The sequence below is a fragment of the Gallinula chloropus genome (assembly GCF_964237585.1).
Source record: "Gallinula chloropus genome assembly, chromosome: 1".
NCBI lineage: Eukaryota > Metazoa > Chordata > Aves > Gruiformes > Rallidae > Gallinula > Gallinula chloropus.
The window spans coordinates 135,401,538-135,426,277 of NC_140085.1; the positions used below are offsets into that span (position 1 = coordinate 135,401,538).

At 42.4% G+C, this 24,740-nt stretch overlaps 1 protein-coding gene across 2 annotated transcripts in view; it reads right to left on the minus strand.

The window, feature by feature from the left end:
• The window catches only part of SHROOM2 (shroom family member 2), a gene marked incomplete at both ends in the record, with an annotated part of 122,037 nt that overhangs the window by 51,232 nt on the left and 46,065 nt on the right, over positions 1-24,740 (minus strand). For both annotated transcript variants that reach the window (XM_084279113.1, XM_084279112.1), the window contains one exon: positions 19,375-19,526. In XM_084279113.1, the coding sequence (XP_084135239.1) occupies positions 19,375-19,526 (152 nt within the window). The remainder of the gene's footprint in view (positions 1-19,374; positions 19,527-24,740) is intronic.

Consider the following 24,740-nt stretch of genomic DNA (forward strand, 5'->3'; position numbering starts at 1 on the left):
CACACACTGCAGCAGAAATGACTTCTTGGGCTCAGCAAAACCTAAGAGAAGGAATAGGGGAAAAAATAGCAGCTACCAGGACCAGTAAGTGAATTTATACAGAATGACAAACTTGTGACGCCAATTTAGGCTTCCCTACCCAAAGAGCTTTTCTCAACCTCTGTTGAAACCATGCTGGTCGTGGTGGCATAAACACAGAGGACAATGCAACTTCGTTCACACTTTATGTGGCAAAATTGTTCACAGAAAGAAATGGCTAAAGCAACAGGACTCCAGGAATGGTATTTGATCTCTGGGGTCCTATAGGAAAGTGGGAGAGGGACTGTTCACCAGGGAGTGTAGTGACTGGACAAGGGGTAATGGCTTCAACCTGAAAGAGGGCAGGGTTAGGTTAGACATTAGGAATAAATTCTTCCCTGTGAGGGCGGCGAGACCCTGGCACAGGCTGCCCAGAGAAGCTGTGGCTGCCCCCTCCCTGGCAGTGTCCAAGGCCAGGTTGGATGGGGCTTTGGACAACCTGGGCTAGTGGAGGGTGTCCCTGCCCATGGCCGGGGTTTGTAACTAGATGATCTCTGAGGTTCTCTCCAACCCAAAGCATTCTATGTTTCTATTCCAGCTTAGTCATAACTGAGGCAAAAGATGAGAGCAATATTGTAGAAAACATTACAATATTTTCTACATTAATAAATAAATAAGATTTTTAAGCAGAAACTTTCCCTCGAGGCATCTTGGTTTCAGGAGAAGAGAGATTTGAAAGGAAAAAATGCTGCATTAAAAAAGGAAGGGTTAAAAAAAAAACAGAAAAAAGAAAATGGAAAAAAGAAAATCCTCTCCCGGAGTCCTTTTGCAGTGCACATACAAGTTCATGTAAAAATTTACAGTGCTTCTACTAAACATGACATTTGGAGGTAGCTATACCACTGTAAACCACTCTGATATATGGCAATGTTTTAAAAAGCATTTTTATTGTCATAATAACTATTTTCAGATTAAAACAGACATTAGAGTTCTGGCACATTACTGAGCTATCTCAGCTGCCTTAATGTGTTGGAGGCCTGAGGCATATGGAGGTTATAGTTGCACAATCATCTTCTGAGGCAACCTCTCCCTCCTTACATCCCAGGGGCAGCTCAAGTTTCAGGTGGAGAAGTTAATTGTTCAATTCCAAGTTATACCAGCTTCTTAATCTCCAACTGGTGACTGCAGCTGTAACAGCAGTGTAACAAGAAGCATTTCAATTTGAAACATGCATCCATCTACAGTTTCTCCATTGGCAAAGGGCAGATGTTTTCCTGCAGCTTCTTGGAGCATGAGCTCTAAGGCCTGGGTATTGGGCCTGGCTGAGGAGGAGTGACGTCTCCCCACCGCAGCCTCACAGCACTGTGCTGTGTGTTGGTAGCCAGGACAGAGTTGGTAACACACCGGTGTTGTGGCTACTGCTGAGCCACAGTAGCCACAGATATCAAGGCTGTCTCTCCAACATCCCCCCTCACCAGCAGCCTGGGGGTGGGCAAGACCCTTGGGAGGGGACACAGCCAGGACAGCTGGCCCACACTGGCCAAAGGGATTTTCTGTACCATATGATGTGTGCCCAACAACAAAAGCTAAGGGAAGAGAGGAGGAAGGGGGGTGGCATTATTTATTTATGATGTTTGTCCTCCATAGCAACTGCTATGCATACTGTAGGCTTGATTCCAGGGAAGGGGCTGGACATCATCTGCTGATAGGAAGCAAAGGATAAATCCTTTGTTTTTCCCTTGGTTCCATGGACAGTCTTTTGCTTTATTAAACTGCCTCTATCTAGACCCAAGAGGGTTTTTTTTTTTTTTCCCTATCTTATTTTCTCCTTCTCCATTCTGCTGATACAGAGTGGCTTTGGTGGGCACCTGGCCTCCAGCCAAGGTCAGTTCAGCACAGCCTACGCTAATTTGGGCTCAATCTCTCTGACAATTTGTGCAGAGACTCTCTCACTTATCCTGCACAGGCAGGTGTAGCAGTGTCACTGCTGTCCCTGATGCCAACGAGAGCTCCTACCAGCCTGTGGGGCTGCAGTGTTGTGCCTTACCCTGAGAGGGGCAAGGCTGCTGCCCTCCTTCCCTGGAGGGGAGATGGGAGCTGCAATCAGCCAAATGGAAGAAGCTGGCTCCTCTGCTGAGGCCAGCTGTACATCCTGCTTCATTCTCCTGATGTTTTATTCTGTCAGAAACAGAGCTGGACTCTGACTTCAGTGCTCCCTGCTGCCAAGACCGTGCTGGTAAGGACACAGTGGTTAAGCAAGACTAGATCCAGCTGATGGTCACAGAAGCAAGAAGATTGACCTTTCTTGCCCTGCATCATCTCTCTTACAGTTAAGTATCTGGGTCATCCAGAGACAGCAATACTCTTATTTTTATTGCAAAGGGACTGCCAGCTGTGCCTGGAGATGACGAGCCCCTTCACTTCTGCACACAGTACTGTACCTAGAGAATACACAGACTTGTCCCTCATGTCCACCCCTGACCAAACCTTCCTCCTTCCATTATGTACACAGAGGAGTATGTGTGAATCCTGAAATAGAGGGCTTAATTCCTTCACTCTTGTCAATAATGAGACCCTTCCAAAAATGCAGTCAGGAGCTATGACTGAACAGTTTACCAAAAAACCCCACAGTGAACAGGAGGATATATCGAAACAGGCAATACCTCTGCCAAAGACTCACCCATGTCAGCCACCTCAGCCACCTCAGCCCCCGAGAAACAGCAGTGCACATGGACAAGTGGCCATCCCCTGGCCACCCCTGCGGCTTCCAGAGCCACTGGTCCCAGTGAAGAACCCACTTCAGTCCAGCCATGGTGTAAACACACTCAAGTCTTCAGTAAATTAACACTGATCAAAGAACCTCCTCACGTAACCTAACGGTAACAATGCTGTTTCCCTTAATTTGGATACCCTGGGAACATGTACAGGCCTTATTTTGAGCAGATGGATAGCAGCCTTAAAACCACTTTGAGCTGGAAGTTTAAAAGTGACCAGACAACTCTGATTTCTGGGATTCCCAGAGCAGAACTGATCTTGTTTATTGGATAATGTTATTGCAGGCTTTTAGACTTATTTTGCAGAAACTAAATGTGCCAAGATATGCACCCAATTTAACATCATTAGGCTTGAAAGCTGGGTTCAGTCACTTCACAGCAAAATAAAAGCTATTTTCTGAGCAAGATTGAAAACAGAATCACTTCACAGCAACACCACCACAAATCTTCAATAGATTATTCTTCTTCCATTCCACCTCACACCACCCCTTCAGATCTCGGTCTTTAGTCACCCTAATTATCACTATGAGTAAGTTTTACAAGGGAGTCAGTCTGGCAAAAATAAAACTTAAGAAAACCACAAGTTGAAACATGTGCCTGGATACAAAGAAATCAAATCAGAAACTACCTCAACAAATCTCCAAGCCCAGATTAGTTACAACAGCATGATGAAGTATGGGGTGGGGGTTGGGGGCCTCTAGCTAAAATGCATAAATAGTTATTCCTGCTGCTAAAGCTCGTGTGTTAAAAGCCATAGGGGCTGGCTATCAGCATCCCTCTGATGTGACTGGGCAGTTTAATAACTGAATTAATCTGTGCACTTTTCCCACATAAACCAATGCATGGATCCTGATGCAAGGTATCTACAGGCAATCACACAAAAAATAACATTAATACATTCACATACAAGTTGTGCCTACATCACTACTTTCAAACCCCAGGCAGTGAATGCAGCTCTGCCCAACTGAATACGCAGCTTTTTGCATAATCTGTACTAGATTTAGTTGTCTTCGGCTGGAAAACAAACTCAGATTGTAACACTGGTGCTATATAGCTCCATCAGGGAAGTTTAAACAGCCTTAAGGAATAGAAAAGATACCTTTAATATATAAAGATCACTGAAAAAGACACACTGAATACTACATATAAGGTCCAAGTGATTAAGGAAATTTTATAGCTTTATTTAAAGTTCAGTGAGGTCAGCAGAAACACATGATGTGTCTGCTATGCCTTGTTATGTTTTATTACAAATCAACAGTAACCTGCAGAAGTTGATCAATACTTCTGGGGTCCTGCCCCACAAATACAATGGGCAGTTCCCATCCAACCAGCTCACACTGGAGGGAAACTCCATTAGCCTCACTAGATTAAGGATTTCTCTAATGGAGCTGCCTGCCTTGTCTGGTCATCACTAAGCAGATCGAGACAGAAACACATCTTGAGCCCACGCTGCTCTGGCACCCCACCTTCAGAGCATATGTTCTTGAAGAGCAGGAAGCAGTAACTGCCTGACAGTGAGAAAGAAATCCTACTCAGCTAAATTTATCATTTAACAATCCCCCCCTTCCCAAAACTACATAAACCACTGTATTTTATAGAATTCCACCTCCCCAAGTTTTGCTCTTTCCTTCCCAAGGAGAAATCCTATGGTCCCTTCTTTAGATTGAAGAGACAGGTTTTTTTGTTTACAAACAATTTTGGCCTCACATGCTTATCAGCATACTTGTTTCCTCTTTCACTATTTATAAAAATTCTCTTGCAACCTTGGGTAACCTCTGCACATGTCAGCAAACTGCTTGCAGCCTGGAAAACTTTCTCCACGGCATTTTCTTCTTACACCAATAGAAGCTCAAGACTGAAAAAACATTCAGACCGCGGTGCTTTAAGTTTCTCTGACAGACTCTGTTGCTACTCCCTTCATCCTGTGGATTCATACTGGGATGAAGGGACCTGCCCAGGAAAACTAGTTGCAGACCTCTCAAAGTAGCAACTGCAAACCACCCCAGTGCACCACCTTGCTGAGGGATGAGGGGTTTAGCTCAGCAACACAAAGCATGCTGCAGCCAGGTCTGCTTGAGAAATGTGAAACAAACTGGTGAGCAAACCACCAAATACTCTTCTCAAAGTCACCTCTCCTCTTCCACACCTGCAGACTCCACTCCCAACAATCCTGTTATGAAATTTTAACCAGATGCATTTCAAACAACCCCGCATGACTTCCTTCCCTTCTGCACAGATAAGTTAATAAGATACCAAAAAGCCCAGAGAAAGGTACCCCAAACACTTGCTTATCCCAGTGATGAGCTGCAGGAGCAAAGAGCTGCCGGAGCAATCAGGTGCTTGCCAGCCTGGCAGGAGCCTCCCTGCTCCAGGGCAACCCTAGGTACCTACCCAGGCACTGCGCCGGGCAGCACCTCCTCCACAGACCCCCTTCCTCAGGGGCCAGGCATGGCTCCGGGCTGGCAGGCAAGCCTTCACACCAGGGAGCAGGACTGGGACAAGAGCGAAGCGACAGGGCTCCAGCTGCCGGCCAGGGCAGCACGCGTTGGGTATGGGTGGCACCTGCCTGGGCTCCGTCCCCAGCAGTAGCAGGCGATGCTGGTGAAGCACAGCAATGGGACCCTGCAGCCCTCAGCGACCGACTGTCCTCCCCCTGCACTAATCCGTGCCGCTGTGCCAGATTAGGGGATATAATTAGACTCACAAAGGAGCCTTGTTACCGCTCCCCACTAAGAGGCCAGAGCAGTTTTGATTAGTCATACCCGCGACCCTGCCCACTGACTCCGGTGTGCTGAACACCCCCTGCTCAGCTCGGCAGGGACAAGCTGAGCGAAGCCCAGAAAACGAACCCAGAGGATGGAGGAGAAGGAGGGCAGGGGGGAGCGTTATTTTCAGGTTTAAGTGGTGTTTGACATGGTAGGTGGATAATACACTGGAATTACGCTGCTGAAACTGGTTGGCTTTAGGGTGGGGTGTTTGACTGTGCAGTATTTTTCCCCCCAGTTGTTCCATCTTTTCCTTTTACCACCTTTGAAGCAAATAGGTGGGCAAAGAGACCAGTCTGGTGTCTATTAACATTGTAAGGAAGTTAGCGTGACCTAGGGGGTGACAAATCTCCTCAAGGAGCAAAAGCTAAAAGAAAGTCTCCAGAACAACCTGGACCTCTTGACAGGCTGTCAGCAGCATATGAGAGTTGCAGATGTTTCTCCTATACATTAAAACCAACCAGTCAGTCTTCTCAGGGAGCAGCATTTCCACCAAAAGAGGGGCAGCCTGTGAAATCCCTAAAAATATATAAGCTCAGTACTCCGGCATTGGAAACAATCGTCTGCAGAGTAAATTGCCAGGTATGTCCTTCAGTTCCCCAGAAATCAGTCTCCCCGGGGAATGGAGAATTATTTAATAATTTATGTTTTAAAAAAAAAAAAAAGCTTTATTCCATAGTCACAGCATTAATCCCCAGCCACTGGCCAGATCTATACATGTAGGCTTGTTACAATTGCTGACCATCATCACGCCTATGGATGTAAAGCACACAGTAACAGGCTGCACAGAATTTATTTGAGGGAAAAATCAAACATAGTAGTTCTGATGTATCCTTCAGGCTCAGCCCAGGAGAATGAATAGGAGACACTTTCTTCTTATATACTGGCATGTGTGTCAAGACCAGGTTTTCCTTTGGTTTGCGGACCTGTCACACTAAACACACAATGACTACACATTTTTATGGGCTCTGTGCTGTAACAAAGCAGACTGATTGCTACAGGAAGCTGACTTCACCACAGCATCCTTATGATCTGACTGATCCACACCCTGAGTAAGAAAAATGAATGGCTTCCCACAGGTTAAAGGAGGACGTGCTTATCATTGCGAAGGAAAAGCTAGAAGTGCCGGGGATTTACAGAAATCCTCAGACTGCAGGAAGGAGGAGGAGGTTGGCAAAAGGGTAAGAAGTGGTCTTATTTTATGCAGTCATCTTTGGATTTTAATAAGAAATCTCAGTTAAGACAGCATATGGCAGAATTACATAATTACAAGTAAATCCAATAGCTCCGCAGTGTCAGCTTGCTGAATGTTATATGGCCTATGGCTAAAACGCTCCCAGCCAGACTGCAATATTCTATCCAAAAAAAGTCTGCATAAAAATGAGAGGATTGATTTCTTACAGATGTTAACACTAACATAATGAGCTTTTTCTGGAAGTAATTTGAATAAAGGTAAACTAGCATAATCCCTTGCTAAATCAATATTAACACACATGCATGCGTGTCCAGAGAAAGACAGACTTTTGTTTGAAGGGATCACTTTTCTAGCATTGTTCCTGCAAGAGTCTAAAAACCCTGGAGTTACTGTTGTGGGAATGATGGTGCAAAGTCCAGTTGACAAATACCGGTGATTTAATCGGCAAAACAGAGAAGTAAAATTGAGAGGAAAAAGAACTTCTTCCTTGGATTCCCAGCAGCAAGTCCATCTTCACTCCATGTAACAGAAGAATAAATTGCACAGAGTGAGTACTATTGAATCCACTGTCTGGGAAAGTATTAGAATTACATTGGCACAATGGTAAAAAAAAAAAAAATATCTCTAATTTTTAAAGAAATTGAAAACTTGAACCTCAAAACATAGCTGAGTAACAGGATTTTTAAGTTGGTTTTGCCTTTTTTCCAGTCTTAATCTTCCATCAGGTAGTGATGAGCCATCCTATTAGCCTGCAGCCAGAACAGCAAACAGAAAGCAAGCTCATCTTACCTTCCCTACATGGATTGTTAGGCACCTCACAGCATTTGCTGGAAGACAACTGCAAACAGCCAGTCACATAACTGCTATGAAATAATTTATAAAAGAGTAGTTGAAATCTTAAAAATAGCCCCAAAAGGACTGGGTTTATTACTGAGCTTTTTTTTACACACAGGATCCCAAGATCAGAGAAAGTGAGTGACCAAAATGCCATACACAAAGACCTCAGCCTATCGAAGAATAGCGACTTCTCAATGAAGTATTTTGAGGGCAAAGACCCCTCTCAATCAGGGCCTCACCTCCAGTGCAAACCTGCCTCTCTCCAAGAGAGTACCATTAAGTAAATAACTGGGGATTAATCATTACTCTAGTTGCTGCTGGATTATAGTGTAGAAGGAAAAGGAACCTACAGCCAACTTCACACACTTGGTATTAATACAGATGTGCTTATACAGCTATGGCACTGGATTTACCATCACGGTGAGAGTGAGCCTATGTAGTACTGAATAGCTTTTCATTAACTGCTCTTTTCTTAAAAGTGGAAACTGTAGCTTCTTAGTTCAAAGGGAACCTGTGCATGCCACAGTCTGGGCTTCCAGAATACTTTAGCTCCATACTTAAAAAATAAACCACCACCTGAGAGCTTTGAAATTCGAAAACAGAATGGGTCAAGGGTAACCCTGCCCACCTTCTCTGCTCCCATCCCTGGAAGAGGCAATCAGTAATTCAGGATTAAACCCTTTCACCAAGAACACACATATCAGTTGCACTGGGACAGCTTTGCCACATGCTTTTTTTTTTTCTTTGTTCATTTTAATAACCGAAGTTGGGGGCAGCTACCCACTCATCACTGGGAGCAGTGCCACAGGAAAACCAGCATCTGTGTAGCAGCTCATTGCTGAAGGTGCCCGTCCCAGTCTCTCCTCCTGACCAAGGCTTCACTCCTCACTGAGCCTCCTGGCTGTCCTTCCTCAGGTGTATGGCTTTTTCCCAAAAATGCAAAGACAAGAACAGGTTCAAAACCCTGAACACAATACACATGCCCCTGCTGAGATCTGGGAAGCACGTTTGGGATGCTTTTCTCTTGACTGACCTCTATCATTAGATTATATATGATCACATTTTATCTAGGAACGTTTATCCAAAAGAGTATTCTAAAGCAGAAATCTCCAAGTTGCAGACTTGTTTTCGAAATCCTTTTAAAAATGAAGAAATCCGTTAATGAAAAGAACAGCCACAAGAGAGCGCTACCAGCAAAGGATTCAACCGCGGGGAGACCTACAGGCTTGAAGCTATTCAGAACAAAATAATTTTCAGAAACGCATCCATTGTGGCCAGGCGGTCTCTTTCAACATTTAAAAAAGAGGTCCTCAGGCATTTAATTGCTACAGCTGGGATCTTCACGCGTCAGGGGAGGTCCTAGGTGTCTCCCTTTTTGAATGCAGACCTTAAGACTGCTGCTTCTCTTTGTTTTCAATGGGAGATTACTCAGCAGTTTTGGGATTTTAGGCACCTTTAAAATGACTCACTCCAACTGAGAGGCCCGAAATGCACAGGTTGTTTTCCTGATACCACCATCGTTTTTATAACTGTCTGTAACTCACCAACACTCAATGCCACGAGCTAAAACATCAAAACTGTGTGTTTGCGGTTTTGCTGTTTGTTTTTAGTCTTAATGGGCTTGAGCACCTAAGTACCTCCTACTCCTTTCTTTCTTACCTTCCACAGAAAAGTGTGGATGAGTTCGAACAACAACAAAGCCATTCTGGAAGCAGCAAATAGAAGTGTAGCATTGTTTTTCCATGTGAAACAGGAGGAGTTCCTGTTTTTGTATTTTCAGCTTCTACTATCTTATCGTGAAAGGAAATGACTCCCAAAAAGTATCCCTAAGAAAGAACTGACCTAGAATTTGAAGGCTTCCAAAAAAAAAAAACCCCACAAAAAAAACCCCAAACTAAACACCATGTGTTTAACTGATGGACTTATAGGGCAAGGGAGGGGATCTAACAGATAGAAAAGCAGTAATAAAAGCAACCTGTTAATTTTCAGATGCCTTAGAATGGCAAATTCAATGAGTATTTCAACAGACAGATTACTTACAGAGTTCTATTGTATAGGTATCTGTCCAAATCCTTAACATTCTAACAAAGCAGCATGGCTACTCTCATCTGCCAAAATTCACACAAAGATCTACACAGTCCCCTTTTGCCTCCCCCTCAACCACAGCAAGACCTACTGTCTGGAGCACTGCTCTTTGCTTTCTCCTCCCGTGCCTCAGGTAACCAGTTGGTCTGACCTCCCACCTGCCCGTCACCCTGTGTCTGAAAACAGGGCAGAGTGACCCTGCCCCAGAGTCAGCAGTGGCTCTTTTGAAAGGAGCCATGCTGGAAGGAGCAGAAGGAGCCAGACTCTGAAGCAGGACAGGGGAGTAGCTCCTTTCCTATCCCACAACCTAGTAAGATGCATTTTTACATAAAAAGAAACCTGCTTATGTCCGTGAAAACAAATAAAGGCAAATGAATTCTCAAGTCTTGTTGCCCATGAGAGAGTTCAGTCATTAACTTGGGCCAATCAGGATTTCATCATCACAGTTGGCTCCAGTTTTCCTTGTACCCCAGCCCAACCGTACAGGCTTGAGCAGGATGGAGCAGCAATTTCATTTACAAATAAGATATGCACTGTTGACAATGAGGTATTAAGTTGTATGCAGTATTAAATCATCAATCTTCCTGCCTCCTAAATGCACAATAGACTACCATCATAAAATTTCTTCTGGAACTGTTTATCCTTGCTCTGCCTTGGGGAACTAGACAGACCCATCTGGATGCCTGAGACAAAAGTGCTGATGTTGGGGTTTATGGTATATGATATAAGCTACATAAATAATTTTTCCTCATCCTTATTTTGTGCATGTTCCACTACCTTTGATGACTAGATAGCATTAAAATCCTGATGTCATTCTCTTACCTCAGTTTTTGCCATGATTTATCAGAATTCCTCTAAAGGGTATTAAAACAATTTTTTTAATGAGTATTTATCATCTGGAAGCATCTAAAATACTTCATGTATTGAAGAATCAGCTCCAAACACTGGTTCCAGCAGGTTTCAGTTTCACACACTTTGGAAATTATCACATTATGTAAGCGAGGTGCTAAAGAAATTATCCTTTAACATAAACACAAAAGAGGCTTCATTGCTAGTAATACTGAAAAAGAATACAGCCTTCATAGGGTAAATGCTAAAAGCAGGAGTCAAAACACACGGGGGGGGGGGGGGGGGTGGTGAGGTTTTGGGCTGTTTCACCACCACTGAAGCAAAGGCTCAGGAGTGAGGAAGGGGATACAGAGCAGCCTTTGGACATGCTTCCCACCACTGCCTTTGCCCAGGACGGAGTTAGCAGGCACAGCAGTCCTGCCTTCACTGGCCCAACACGCTGCCTTCAGCAAGAAACAACTTGCCACATCCTTGGAGCATGTGGCCGTGGAAACTCTGCTTTGCTCGTGGCCAGAAACAAGGGGTGTGTTTTGCCTCCAGCCGCTCACCGCAATGAGCTTACCATTTCATAACTGCCCCAAATGAACCAAGTTTCCTCAGAAACCACATTCCAAATACCAGCCAGTGTTTCTACACAGCGGTGGTGTGTTGCCACATCATTCTGAGCTGTGATTTACCTAGCCATATCCAAGGTGACCCAACAGCAGGACTGGGGAAGGAGAGTTCCCCTAGTCCCAGCACATTGCAAGGGAGAGAGCTGAGCTGAGCCTTAGGTCATTCACCTCATTCCCAGTTAAAACACTATAGCTGCATGATGCAAATTACTGAGCCTCCGTGTAGACCAATGCCACGAGCTGAGATGCTTCAAGTTTTATTTGGGAAAACTATTTTGCTCTGACATGCCTGTTCCAGACCAGATTTTGAAGACACTACCACCCCCCAGAGTACTTTCTTCCCCATCAGATCCCACCTCCTAGTTCAGCCACCCACCTGCCAGCAAGGCTGCTCCACCAGCCAGACCAAAGAACTGACTCTGCTTTCAACTGCAACCCAGCAGAAATCTCCCCAAACCCCAGCTTTTGTCACGCTCTCCTTCCTCTGTGCTCAGCATGAAGCTGGACTGAAAGCGTTAAGGGCTGTATAACCCAGCAGTGTAGTAGCTGTGTGTCTGTGCCAGACTTTGTTTTGCCAGGTGATCCAGTATTATGCAGATTCAGCAGCAATGACCAGAAAATAATGGATTTTTTGTGCAAGAGATAAAATGCAAATTTGTTCAGTTATTCAGTAACTAAAGCTGCAACGCTCTTGCATTCCTGCCCTTAAGTGGTCATATTTCTGGAGTTAAGGGCTGGATTCAGAAATTATTTTAAAATCTTTTTATAATCTTTTCAAATTGGAAGGTGTTACATGTAGTTATTTGACCAAGTAGAGCATAAAATCTCTATACTCAACATAGTACGCTCCTTGACAGCCAAACATTTAAGCAGCATCCAAATTCTCAATCTCATCAGCCATTAAATATTCAGGAGGTGAAATATGGAATCTAAAATATAAGTACCACAAGAACTGCAACAAGCTGAAACAGGAGTATTATTCCTATTCCCCTGAAGTTGTACATATGCATGTCAAAGTTCTTGACCAGTGTTTAAAAAACTTAATGCCTTTCCGTGCTTAAAAGCAACCCCAAACAACTCAGTATTTCAAAACGTGTACAACATATACAGAAGCATTCCTTCCAAATGCAAAGATGATTTTTGACAGAAAACTTATTTATTTGGTATTTAATGGATGGGGTTACAATTCTGTTTCAGTTAGGAATCTGCAAAGAGCTTTAGTATTACCAAACACACACACAAAAAAAAAATCCTCTGTGGGTGCATTTGAAAGTACTATGTGAAATGAGTAAGCTTTCAGACCCCCAAATTTTAGAAGGCTCACTGGTTTCCCCCACTCACCCAAGGGACTGCATACTGTAGTTTCCACCACCTACATTGAAATTTACCAGTGGAAAGCAGTTTTAAGAATAAATCCAATGTAAAACATTCTGGTTAAATCCTGTAAGTGCCTGTATACTTTTCCATCTTCAGTCATGTGAGTGCTCTCACTAAATTGGATGAGACTACTCATGCTCAAAATTAACCCCTTCGACAAGTGCTTGCAGTAGTGAAGAAACAAAAACCCCTAAAAGCCAATCATGACTCATGGGTTGTTACCATCTGATACATATTCCTTTTGGGTGAGGAAAAACAAAAAAGCAGCCACATTGCACAATTTCTGTAATTACTTTGTAAAACCAAGTATCATTGCCACAAGTAACATTTTGAATAAGCATATTCAAATTAAAGAAGATTCCTTGTATCCACAAATGTCTGTGCTCTTCCGTGTACTCCAAACACCGCCCTAAAGGTGTTGACTTGGTAAAACACAGTGACATCTGTAAGTGCTTTTGGCTTTCTGTTATTCAAAGTTTGAGATGCTGGATTTTTTTTAGATTTCCAAAGAAGTAAGTTATGAAAATCACCACAACGTAAAAACATGTCAGTCACAATATCCATTGTCCAACATTTGGACAGACATCCAAAACCACAATTCGCTCTTTGAAACTAGGAACAACATGCCACCCATCAGAGGAACCAAAGCTTATATCCCACTCAGGAGTCCATTAGTATATTACTAATGCTAAGCAAATCACATTAAGATGTCTAGGAAGTGGGTGAGGTGGACAGAAATTAAGAAATAAAGGTGTTTTTTAGATGTACGCCCCTCCAAAAGAACACCTGGCACAGGAAACATCTGAATACCTGAGCAGCATTGCTAGGGTCATAGCGAAGGGAACACGGATTCACACTATTTCCATGTTGGTTAAGTGACTGTGCTGACAGGCAACTAGGGGAAGTGGCCATAACCAGGGTTCTTTCAAGGTATAATTTGTTGAAAATTTAAGATGAAGGTGTGTGCTGCTCCTTTTGTGTCCATTCCTTCCATCAGTAGGGCTGGATCACATATCTGAAAGAGGAGGGGCAGCAGTGGAGCCCCTACTAGCCCTGGGTTTGCCTGTGGAGGAGACACACCCCCCAAGGGCTCCAGAACCAGGCCTGTAGGTGCTTTGGAATTCACACACCACCTTACATTTGCGCTTACCTGGCTCCTGCTATCCCCCCATGAGCAATGATAGCTCACTGGCAGCACCAAAAGATAGAAACAGAGGCCTTGCCCTAGCAATGCCCTGTCACACATGGCTTCTTCCTCTCTCCATCACAAGAGACCCAGCTGGGAGCAGGGGCTGGCAGACATCCTATTTGGTGCGCATTTAAAACCAGCCACCCTGCTTCAGGCAGAAGAGTGAGCCCACAGCAATGCGCTGACCCGTTTCTCAGAGAATTTGTCAAAGAGGAATTTAACAGCCCATCCCTCCCCACCACCTGCAGCCACACAGAAGTCTCCAAGGCTTGAGCCTAGAAGCTGTGTGCATCTGTTACAAATACACACAAAGTGAGCATGCTGAAGGTCTGCACAGGCGTGTGGTGTTCCATACCCACATCGCCTCCAAGAAACGGGACCAGTGAGGAGCTAACGCCCTTGCTTATCTCTTACAGCAACAGTACGTGCAAACACATACAACCCTGGAAGTTTCCTACCTATATGTCTTGCTGAAAATACTGACATTTAAAAAAAATAAATTAAGAAAATCTGTTCTTGATCAGTCAAGGCCACAGTCAGTCTTCAAAAAGGAAGAACTATGTCTACTGGGCCACAAGAGAACAATCCCTGCTGTTCTGTAGTAACAAACCTTAGCTCCAGAAGCAACAAAATCAAATGTATAATTAATTTTACTTCTACCCAACAGTGGTTCTCCACAAACATATTTAGTTTATTGAGCAACACTTAACCACAGCCATCAACTAAGTATCTGTAATATGTGCAAAACTACCTGTATCTTTCTATTCTTGTTTCCTATACTATAATGATGTCTATAAAACCAGCACTATCAACTGTCCAACACAGGTAAGAGACAAAATTCAGTTCTCAATCCATATCTTGTATTCGTGCACATCCCTCATCTTCCCAACTCATCTCACAAATCGATACTGCCAAGCTTCACAGAGTACTGCAGCAAAAACGAGCTATGAAGTACACAGCTGTCTGTTCACCAGTGATAAACAGGTAAGACTAAATTTCCTTACTATGCTACACAAAGTCCACTATGAAAAGGTCAGTGGGTGCTGAGCATGTTTCCATTCAGAACATGACAAAATTTCAGTGATCTCTCATCTGAACACTGTAAATGACTGTCAGACTTCTATTCCCAGACTCCTGTCCAGGCCTCAGGTTCTGAAACAGTACTTCACAATCTTGAAGTCATTGGGACATTCATTAAAAACTCTTCTTTTGTTCTGTTTCAATTAAATGGCTGTCTCTTTCCATGAAGTGCCATGCAAATAATAATTATCCTAACTATCCACATTTAGGTGTTCATTCTTCACCCATCATGACATTCACTTCTCTCATTAGGATTCCGTACAGTAAATTTCAGTGTTCAGACTATGCTTCTGATGGCAAGTGTTTGCTCTCACTCTTTTTCGCTCTCCCTTCTGCAACAAGGGGCTCCTCAGCATTGCAAGAACAGCTTGCACTTTCACCACATAAAGGCACCAAAACGAAATGCTACGTGAAGGGAAAGAAACATACGCACTCACGTGACTGCAATGTGGCCAAAACTACTCCACGACTTTAAGGCTGGTTGTCAGCCATTGGCAGTACCTGAAGAGCTGGTAAAGTTAAACTGAAAGTCCAGCTTCCAGACACCAGCTGACTCCAAGGAAAAGAAATCCATGGCTACTCCCTCCCATGCCCAACCATTTCCACTGTCACTAACAGACAGTTCGAGCAGTCAACTGGACAACTCCACATAACTTCAATGGGTGGCTCCCAAAGGCCATATAATCCCACCCTACCTTTAACATGAATAAACTACAAATGGAAGTGTCACCTATGTGTCAGGTTTTTTACAGTTTAATGTCTTAGGAATTCATAGTGAAAAATCATTCCGAACTTCCATGGGTTTGTAGTATACACTTATTTCTAGTATGTGCAGAGGAATGGCGATTATATTAAATAACTTGAAGGGAATTTGAGTTAGAAGAGTGCACAGGAGAGTTAAGTTACACAAATATCTCAGTCTCAACACTCAGAGCTATTTTACATGTGTACGCATGAACATCCGAAACAAGAGCCATTCACATCCAGTTTCTTCTGCAAGCAATGTCCTACACACACTTTCATTTTCCTAAGCAAGGCAACGACTCAAGAAATGACTCAGTATTACACTGAAGAGCTAGCATGTAATTAATATGTGTTGTTTTGACAAATCCACTTGAGAAAACAACACGAAGCCTCCAGAGTCTTCTTTTAATCCAAGACTAGAAGTACACCACACTTGTTCAACCATCAATATGTGTAAGCTACTTAAAAACACAGTGTTTGTTGTTAAGCCAGTAGTACCGTCCTGATTTGGCTTAGACCACAACTATGCAATACAGCAAAGCACGTGTGCTGAGAGCCAGCCCATTTATGCTGAGTATTTGGTACTGCAGGCACTTAGAGATGAATGGTATTTTCCTTATGCAAGTCAAGCATCTGATTCTTTAAAAATAGTGTGTAAAAACAACTTTGTGGAGGCCAGCTACCACTGCCAAACACCACCAGCCCCTTGAGAAACTTCTACCGCAGTCCCAGGTTAATTATTGTGCATGAAACATGATAATCACTATGGCAAAGCTTTTTTCACTTGGTCTTGGCTGTAGGACATTAGACTTCTAAAGGAAAAACAGCTTGGCAGATACAGAAACAGTTAGATCAATATAAGATCAGGACGTGGCATTACTGCATGAATGAGTGGCCTGCGTGGAGAAATTTCACATGGAAAAACTTTTCAGCAGTGACAAGTAGACCCTGATTTTTCTGGATTAATTCTACTGACATTAATAGGAAGGAAGTTCTCTACTTTCCAAAAGAATTTTGTTAAAAAGTAGTTCTTCCATATTATGATAGTTGTAAAAAAAAAATTAAATTTGCTTTTGACTTCTGGCTGAGTCTAGAAATAGATGCCACAAACAACCCTAGGGGAAAAAAGGTTTCAACGCAAAATCTAGATCTTGACTTCCGAACCTAACTCTCACAGATAGTAAGGACAAACATGATTAAAACAAAGGTCCTTTAAACCTTCAGGACTGGGTTGTTGAACTTCAAACCATTTGTCTATTCTGTGCTTCTGGTTATCACACTGACACTCACAGGGAGTAAAATGCTAAGCTAATGCAATAGGGAAGCATCACAGTACTAGACAAAGGACACAGAGAGAGATGCTAAAACGACTTGCAGATCAATACTTCATCTTATATGCAACTCCATGAAAGGGAGTTGTGGGATTATCCCCAATGTCCCCAGAGAACACTAAGGGTGGTTCTAAAATACAACTGAAATAGTCTGAAAATGTTAAGGCAGCCATTTCAGGATTGCTGTCATTAATTAAAGTGCAGACGGCCTCTGAAAGAGGTGGTCCTATCCAGCTGAAAACTTACTTCCCCAAGTAATTTTGCAGTCAGATCAGTTCCCTGATCCAATTCAAACCAGACCTGCAGGAGTGCTCACACAAAGACTAAACAACTGGTTTGCTTAAAGACAGGACTGTTTAAAGCACTCATAAAAATTCAGACTAAGATTTAGGGCAAACAGTAGAAAACAATGCTGTTGTTCAAACCGTAACTTCTGGAAGAAAGCATGCAACAAGGCTTTTATAAAAAACCTGCATCATTTGAACTTCCAACAGGAAAAGAAAAGCTATTTCAGCACACAGACAACAGTGCATGAGAACAAGTTGGCCAAGAATAAAACGGGACGGGGTGTTAAAAGGTTTCTGACCGTCAAAGGACTGATGTCCTAAGGCAACTTTCCAAGAGAAAGAGCAAAGTTGAAAAAACACAGACAAAACCCCTAGCTAATTTCATTCAGTAAGTTTTATGAATTTTTACCTAATATTATAGAGCCTTGTCAATGACCCAAAAGGCTCTTGCCTCTTTTGGGAGCTATGGAAGTCTCCATGAATTTCAGACAAACGTATTTCCCCTAACAACAACAGCCACTATTTCAGCCTCTTGGCTAGAACAGCGAGGTTGCTTTTGCGCATGGCGTGTGTGCTAGGGATGGAAAAAGAGGAGGGATGAGAACAGGCTGATGAAAACCCATCAGCTTTGCACCAAACTGCATGCAGGCATGCATAGCAATGGTGCTCCGTTGCCTGCAGAGAACAGCCACAAATCCCCAGCCACAAACCAGTGCACAATCAGCTGTATGAAAGGTCTTCAAAATGCCAATGCATGAAGACAAGTGCTTGCAAATGACAAGAACGGCACGGCTCTGTCTCTTATAAGGATATTTCAGCATCAAACTTCCTGCCTTTTCCAAAGACAGATCAGCATTAGCAGGTTCTGAGCAAGTTACCACCATAAAAGTGAAAAACACCAAGAAAGAAGGAATCTTTCCACTTCATCTGAAGCTTTTTGTAGTACTTAAGACTTGCTGTCTTGGCAGATTCTTCAGTGTCTATAAAACTTCTCAACCCTGAAGTTCTCCCTTTCTGTGACAGAAGCAGCTCATGCAACTTCTAACAAAAGTGCTTTTACTGGAAAAGTCAGAGCAAGTTGAAACTGCTGAGCATCAACATGACTTATGTGAATGCATTTCACTTTGCATTTACTAGCTTTAACGCTACAAAAATTTTGAAACAGTTTCTGAAAGTAGCTATTGGTGAAGATATAACCTATCACCTGTAAAAGCATAATTTCTGCTGTCAAAACACCTTCTTAAAAGGTGAAAAGCAAGCATGCTTTTGTACATCTCTTACACCTATCAGCACTATTTCACAAAAGATGGCCCTCAGTTAAGACAGCCTCTAACAGTGGTTATATTTACAGACTGGATGATCATACCTGTCAAGCCCCAGTCCTCACCATTTTCAGTGTTGCTACAAAATTCTTTTTTGATTCTAACACACATCCAAAATTCTCTCATGAAAGACTGGTTGGTATAATTAGGGAGAAGCAACTAATTAGATTCAACAGAGTAGGAAATTAATGAGAAAGATTTATTGTTCAATTTTCTGGTTTGAGTGTTTCTTAGAAGTTACATGATTTAACCTGCTTTAACATATGTTCACTTTCAACAAAATTATTTTATGAAACTTATTTTTAATTCAAGTTAGTTCAAAACAGTGTGAACTTAATAGTTGCAAGTTAAAAATGACAAAGCAAAAGGTTTCCATACCAAAGAAGTGTCCTGTTTTGATAAGCCATTCCAGTTTTTCCCTTCACTAATGACTAACTGAAAGTTCTCTTCACCCAAAACACATTAGAAATGCTTGAGACCTCAAACATTCGCACAAAGCAGGGAAATGATTCTCCAGAAGCTTCCCACATAACCCACTCCTCACAGCCCAACTGTCCTGCATGGCAAATGCTTCCCCACACGTGTCTGGAGTGGGGAAGCACTCCATGTTCCCTGGTGGGGAAGCAGGACAGGATGGACATGACAGCCTGCTCTGCAGTCTGCTCTTTGGGGGGACAGAAAGGAACAGAGTCCCACCTCATCACATCACAGCAGTATTATACCTTGATGAGGCAATAGACTACCTCTTCCCATATCATCATCCATACAGAATCTGTGCATGAGCTAACACTGCATAATATGTGAGTTAATGAAAGTCATTATCTTGCCAAGTCTTGTCAAATTTAGTTGCCCAGTAGCTTAGAGGCTGGAACATACTTGGTTTTCCAGTGGAATGACACAAGCTTACCTTCTTACTACAAGCTTGAGCGTCTTGTGTGAACCCTTCACCAGACAGATTGCTTCTTGTCGGAAACCGGAGAGGCCCACATCATTGATGCCAACAATTTCATCCCCAGCCAGTAACTTGTCCACAGCTGCAGCCTTGCTCCCATCTTCAATCTGAAGATAAAGCATATCAAGTGGCAGAATTATTGAGGTTGCAGTGGCACCTTTAAAGTAAGGTTAGGAGCTTTCAATCTTGGCTACATACAATAATTACTACAGTAATTATTTTAAATTATTTTTCAAAATTAATTAAAAAAACACTACAAAGATAGTAATGATATGGAGACAATTAGAACAGGAAAGAAATGGAAGGGAGGGTGAATCTGAGGAAATTACAAAGCTCAACGGAAATTTGGGAGTCAAATGCAACTGTGATCTTCAGCTCCATTCAATCCAGAACAGGCAATCATACTTGCAAATAGCGCTTTGGGCAGGCATCTTAAAATCTTGCTCTCTGGAGAATATAACCAATAGTACTACCCATATTGTCAATAATGTTAACCCACAGAGCAAACTCCAGAAGTCTGGCATGCTAGGAAACTCTACAATACTGCATTACAAGCTGGTCTAGAAAACAATGGGATTTTCAACAGACACAGCATTTAGGAAAGTATCTGAGAATTTACAACCCATACAGCTAACTGCTCTGGCTACAAGAAGAGATGATGATCTGAGACCCAAGGAAGAAAAATAGGAGGTTACACTGCCAAAGAACACAGCAATACTAAGGGAAATTAACTGGAAGATTTTTTTGCTGTGTCACAGGCATCTCTTGTATGCACTGAATTTTTAGAGAAAAAAAAAGAGAGTCATTTTTTGGCAATTCCCACCACAGTGAAGGAAACAGGCTCATTACAAGTTACCCATTCTTTAAAAACAAATCTCAAAACCTCGATCAGCCAGACTAGCAAGCACCCACAGTTTGAACTTATTTCAAATATAGCTGTAGGTGTTGAACACTTTGCAATTCAGTCCCTCAGCTTTCTCAGTTTCTTCCCATCTCCTTTGCTGTCAGTGCAGCCTCCAGCTTCTCAGTTGCTTGGGTTCATGATCTATGCATTTAATTTTATTCCTCCCTCACTTGTTCACAATCCATATCCCACCTCTTCTTGTAGATTTGACACTTTGTCTTCAAAGCAAAGACTTTCATTTATGTCTTCATTACACAGTGCCTTGACTAGTATCTCCAAGGCCCACATTATTAAATGCCAGTGAATCTACAAAGAAATCCCTGTAATTGCCCTAACTGCAGAAAGCTTCATAAAGACCTGCCATCTTCTGAGGCACCAAAGTCAATCAACAGCAAGATAAATCCAGAGGAAACTTAACTTTATGAATTTTGAAGTTCACAGTACAGGTCTTTGAGACTCTCCAGCAACCAAAGTATAAATTAAATAACCTAATAAAATAAAGCAATATCTCTTGATGAAAGTACATGAGGAAGATCTCATACATGGCAGCAATCTCACTGCTCTCTTCATTTAAGTTTATGATAAAGGTTTTTTTAAAATCTTCAGACCTGTAAATCTAAGCCAAAAAGAATGGCATGGAAATTGCTTAGTCTTATATCCCATTAACCACACATTATTAATACTAATTAAGCAACTTAATTTCCAGAACTTATCGTAATAAAAACACAGATAATTAAAGACAGAGCGAGTTTCTACATCCCAATACATCTATTTCTCGAGCTATGACCTGCCTCTGAACTGCTTACGTATCCTCTGAACATCAAAAATTTACCAGAATATCAAATTATCACTGCAGATCTACAGTAAAGTTTAAAACAGGGGAGCAGCAGTGGAAATCACTTATATGCAAGGAAAGATTTCAGTTCAGTGATGTTAAGTACCGAGAAACTGCTGTATGAAGGACCCTGAAAAGAGGGCAGATCTGAACAAGAGAAGGTGCAGCTGGGGACTCATGAGTCTCAAGCCTCCTAAAAGGCAATTGGCAAGGCTTTCAAGTGTTCAGATGCATTTCTGGGTTACTACTAAATAAACTGTGTTTGGAGGGTTGTAGCCTGGTAGGTCAGAAAACCACTGTGAAAAAATTAATGAAAGTCAGAGCTGAATCACTGGAATTAGAGGGAGAAGGTCAAACAGAGGTAAAAGGAAAGGAAGGAAGGAAAAAAAAACAGCACAAAGAAAATGTCTTAGATGAGGATACAGTTTAAACTCCAAAATGTAGATGACAACCAGTTGTGGCCCTTATGGTTGGAGCAAGACACCAACCAAATGGCAAGAGGTAAGAAGCCCATGGGCCCCACCACCTGGGCCTGAAGACCTCAAGAGGGTCTCTTTTGTCTTAAAAAAAAAAAAAAAAAAAAAAAAGAGAGAAAACATCTGTCTCCTAGGGTTTCAAGGAATGTTCATTGTTCTCTGTAAGCCTGTTTGTTTTTTCTTTAGGCTGGCAATGCACTGACCAGGGAGTATTCAGTTACCCCCTCTGAGTTTTCATTTCAGCAGTGAGACTACACATTCCACACAGTGCAAGCTTTCCAAAGAGACTCTGACTGTCCAAAACAACATTAATCAAAGAAGAAGAACAAAAATCAAAACCTGGACTCAAAGCTGAAGCTGGCCTCATGAAAGCTGGAAGTACCTTACTTCCAGGTCAGCTGCAGCTAGGAAGAATAAAAACTACAGAACCATTCACAGTAAACGTCTCCTCAAGCTGAACAAATTTACACATAGATTTTCTGTACTGGTTTTACCTCAGACCCCTGAATGGCTGCATGAACGTGATTCCACTTGACAATGCACTTGAAGTGGAAACAGCAATATTAGCTAGACAGGAAAAATACAATTCCTTGAATGACACTAAAAAGTCCTTTAGCCATAATGAATTTTAAAAAAAACCAACCAAACAAGCATTAGCAGATATCTAAAGAAACACAGCCAAAAAACACAGTGAGGAAAAGACCTCTTCAAACACACTGCCCTAGTAGCCTGCCCCATAGGACAGTGGCCATTCCAGCTTCACCTTCAGGTTTTCTCTTTTTCCAGTTACTAGTATTTCCATTTATAGTTTTTATTTATTCAACCATTGGTAAACTTTCCATCACATCAGATCTTCACTAGAAGCATAAATCCCAACCAAAATACATAAGCATTTTAGAGCTAGCACACACAGTTGGAAATTTTACTATTTTTCACATGGCAAACATGAATGTATTTCACTCCCCCACCTACAGTTAACTACGTTATGTTCAGGATTTAATCCAACTTTAAGGTTTAAATCCATAATGTTTATCTAACTTAACATCCAATTCCTTTCTGAGTTTCTGGTGCCCAGAAAAACTAACAGTCAATAGCTAAAAATAAAGCTTTGAAAGTGCACTTTAAAATGAAGCCTTTCAACAACACTCAAGAAGAGATCTGCTTCCGTCACTGTCAGCAGATGCAACTGGATGTCACCCTGAACAAACCCCTCTGCTCAGACTGAAGTACTTGCAGGGACTAAATGCCCGTAAAGTATACAAGTTCACATTTTTATAGCAATAACAGGAAATAAGAAAAATACAAGAAAAATAACAAACAACTCTCTTATAAATAATGGACATCTGCTGTAAAAAAAAAAAAGTAACTGCATATCTTGGACAAGTAAAGAAGAGATCTAGAAAGGCCCAGTAGTCATGCTTTTGTTATGTATTAACAAATCATACCTCTCACTATACTAAATTAACAAGGATAAACACCACAACTTCCTATCCGTAGCAGGGATGTTGATATTGCAACCAAAAAAGTGTTTTCAAGAGGAGATGAAAAGGGTGTTTGTTGAGGAAGAGTATCTGTTGAGATAGTCTCCAACTCTCACCCTGCTGTCCCTGCTGACCTCCCTATGGCCAAGAGCAAAGGCAAACTTTGGGATCCATGTGCCAAGGGGGTCTAGAACCACAGACTTCTGCCATCACAACAGTATCTGCATTTACTCTCACATCTTCCTGAATTTATCTTAGTTTGCGAAATATCATATCCACAAAACAGGAAGAGACGCTGATACAAGATGCAGATGTAGACAGTGCTTGGGATAAAAGTGTTCTTGGAAAAAACACCGCACGTGAAACCGGTATACGAAATCCCTCCTGTGAAGAGGATAGAGCGCCTTGAAATGGGGAAGAGCCGAGCTGCGGAGTGAGGTCTAACAGCAGGATAACAAACATATTCAAAGGCCACTCACAAGTCTGCATTTCCCCTGGCAGTAGTACACACAAAAGGGAAAACAACGCTACAGTGTTGATGGGGAGCACCACTTCTAAAACGTGACCCCTTCACTTCTGTGTTTATCAGAGCTGACGCTTTACTTAAAATACCCGCATTCCTCTATAGGCACCTGTATAAACAAGCAGGAGACAGGTTGGGGAAATGCTGTGTCACACGAGAGATCGAGTTTCATTTACAATGACGACAGTTTGTTGTCCACGCTGTCTTTGGACAGGGTGGGAGACGGGATGGAAACCCAAACCCAGAGACAAACACAGGAAAAAACACCACCATTTATCAGCTTTCTGCTATCGGCCCTGATAAACTGTTTTATCATAATTCACTTCTCATGCAGCCAAGAAATTATTCTGTGGTTGTTTGTCTTATGGCCATCTAATATGGACTTTTTTCAAAAAGACCCCTAACAATCTTTTTATGAAGTCTTCAGAACAAGTAAAATGTAGGAAGCATTAATTATTTTGACTTGCATTGAGTTAAACAAAGGAGGATTCCCTTTACAGTTAAAGCCTGGCATTTGTGTAACTTCAAGGGATCAACATTAACATAGCAGGACTGAGCTGAGCTACAGCTACACGTTCCACAAGGGCAGCCTGAGTGGCAAGGGCATTCACCAGCCAGACTCACAGCTCAGACTGGGGCAGGGTAAAGCAAGAGTGCAAACTGCAGCAGGACCAAACCTGTCCAAAGAGAATGGGTACCTGTATGTAAGGCGTCTCACACTGCTATGCATGCACTGGGCAAGGCTAGCACATTTAATTTTACTTTCTTTCATATTCTTTCTTTCCCACTTCTGATTTAGTTCATTAGACAGTGTTAGAAGGACATGTGGCAGGGAACTAACTCTATCCCCATTTTACAGACAGGCTCAGAAGCACATATGGAAAAAGGGTCGAAACCAACACAGGATGTTTGCAGCTAAACAAGGAATTCCACGCAAACCTTGAAGTCCCTAAGAGGGCATCCGTAACCCCAAACTACCTCTTCCCACAGACTTCGGGTCCAACAACCACCATTAACCACCCAACACAAACATGAAGGAACAGTAGCATACAGTAAAGCTTAACTATGTGCTACCAGCTTGCAACATCTAGGCCTGTCCACT